Source organism: Penaeus vannamei, chromosome 16 (assembly GCF_042767895.1).
Source record: "Penaeus vannamei isolate JL-2024 chromosome 16, ASM4276789v1, whole genome shotgun sequence".
NCBI classification, from domain to species: Eukaryota; Metazoa; Arthropoda; class Malacostraca; order Decapoda; family Penaeidae; genus Penaeus; species Penaeus vannamei.
In genome coordinates, this window is record NC_091564.1 from 35,162,788 (window position 1) to 35,165,287 (window position 2,500).

The window sequence follows — 2,500 nt, forward strand, 5'->3', positions numbered from 1 at the left end:
CTATATCCTGGTACATTTAGGGAAGAGCAGTTCAACTGATGCCCAGCTAATTTTCTATAGATTTACTGCTTAACATATCCAATTTGGTACATTTACTTTGACAGCTTTGGTATAAGAAGTAAGAACACACACAAGGATAAATCTAAACATTGTCAAACAATATCACAATAAAGTTATTACCTTTAATTTTATTTTAATTTGCCCCAAAAATGATAAATATACAACACAATCCTACTGGATCACCCCCTGCTCCTTTTTTTCTTGATTGCCAGTGCCAAAAGTTTCATAATTTTTAACCACTTTGTAACAAGCAGGTTTAGAATAACCTTGACATTCCATTTTGTTTAAAAACAATTCTGCAGTGATGTTAAACAGATAGTCACACAGAAATATTTAACAATCAAACAAACAAACAAACAAACACACGCACGCACACACACACACTCTCTCTTACCTACCTACCTTACTCCCCTAAAATTAAATAAACAATAATTGCATTTCTCATAATGCAAGAAATATTACTCACTAAGGAAAACAACAACAACAAAAAACACATTGTATACCAACAACAATAATTACCTCTGTCTCAAAGATCTCAGCAATAGACTGGTGATGTTTAGCAGCCATAGTGAATTTGCCCATGTCAGTGTAGATTTCAATTGCTTTTAGCAGGCTGTTAACAGACTCTGTGGAGGTAAGAAAAAATATATATATATATATACACAATTTTCATAAACATGTGAAGCCCATATGATAAAAAAATCTCAGGTAAAATCTGGTTATCCTTCACAAAGACTGCTACATGAGTAAAGAAAAAGATGATGAAAAGTCTAAAGCATAAAAAAAAAAGAGTATATGGGGGATGCAGAGGAGGATGAACAGAAAAAGAAAATATCATTAAAAAATCTAAAGGAAATAAATAAGTCAATAGGCTCTATTGACCAAAAACATGACAAATTCCTCCTATCAACAGCATTCGCTCAGGCACCTACCATTGGGGTCAGTCTTCTTATAGCAGTTACCAGCCTCCACATAATTGGTAGCTGCATCGAGTCGCGATCCAGCTTTCGCATGGAGGGAAGCGAGCTCTGTGAAGGCATGGCCGGCTGACCCCCATTTCTTGGCCATCTTGAATTTGTTAGCTGCTTGCTGGTAAAGGTCCATGGCCTCATCTACCTTTGAAGAGCCACTGCCAGAACAAACAAAAAAATAAAAAACAAATAATATTTTTATAATGTGAGGAGATTCATATAATGCACATAATTCTGAAATTGAATATGTAATTGACTTCAACATATAAAAGCATGACGGTGAATCTTTTTGTTTCATTTCCTTAAACAGACCATTCTTTAAACCACATTTCCCATTACATCACCCACTAATTTAATTTTTTTCTACTACTACTGGTTAGAAAAAATGTTAGTAAAAAATGCAAACACACCTGAAAAAAAACAGGAATAAACAAACTCAGTTATTACAGCAATATATGGTATTTCATGCTTCAGACATTTCAAACAGACTGAAAATCTGAGAGAGGATAATAATAATGATGATAAGGAAGTAGTAGTAGTTGGAGGAGGAGGAGGAGGAGGAAGAAGAGGATAAGGAGGAGGAGGAGGACACACTGGAGACACAGGAGGAGGAGGAGGAGGAGGAGGAGGAGGAGGAGGGAGGAGGGAGGGAGGAGGAGGAGGAGGAGGAGGAGGAGGAGGAGGAGGGAGGAGGAGGAGGAGGAGGAGGGGACACACCAGAGACACAGGAGGAGGAGGAGGAGGAGGAGGACACACCAGAGACACAGGAGGAGGAGGAGAAGGAAGGGAAGAAAAAGAAAAGGAAGAGGAGAAACATACTGGAGACAGAGGAGGAGGAGGGAGGAGGAGGAGGACTAGGAGGAGGAGAGAAGAAAGGAAAAGGAAAAGGAAGAGGAGGAGGACACACTGGAGACACAAGAGGAGGAGGAAGAAGAGATGGAGGCAGAATACAGGAGGAGGAGGAGGAGGAGGAGGAGGAGGAGGAGGAGGAGGAGGAGGAGGAGGAGGAGGAGGAGGAGGAGGAGAAATATTACAAGAGGAAAGAGAACAAAAAAGAAGAAATATCTTGATCATGGTTATTGTCTGACTACCTAAAGTACTGGTCAAATATCGGAGTTGTACTTCCTCCACTGACATGTAGTAGATCTGTTAAAAAACATTAATGATATTAGTACAGCCAGAGCTGTACATCTCATTCCATATGTTAATAGTTCTATCTGACTTTTCAAAGTCGTATTTTACCTTTGCAGCTGGTTTTCTCATCTGATTTCCTGACAACTATATATATACAAATATATATATATATATATATATATATATATATATATATATATATATATATATATATATATATATATATAAATATATATATAGTACTAAAGAATTCCGAGCACCTTCTTTATATCTGTTGAATTCACTTCCAACAAGTCTTTAGGAGAAGCAGCCAGTTTGTACTCTTAACATATAAA

General features: G+C 37.6%; 1 protein-coding gene across 2 annotated transcripts in view; it reads right to left on the bottom strand.

Moving 5' to 3' along the window:
* The window catches only part of alphaSnap (Alpha-soluble NSF attachment protein), a 21,744-nt gene that overhangs the window by 7,829 nt on the left and 11,415 nt on the right, over positions 1 to 2,500 (bottom strand). For both annotated transcript variants that reach the window (XM_070131391.1, XM_027358287.2), the window contains exons 2-3: positions 993 to 1,189; positions 580 to 686 (exon numbers count right to left, since the gene is read on the bottom strand). In XM_070131391.1, the coding sequence (XP_069987492.1) occupies positions 580 to 686; positions 993 to 1,189 (304 nt within the window). The remainder of the gene's footprint in view (positions 1 to 579; positions 687 to 992; positions 1,190 to 2,500) is intronic.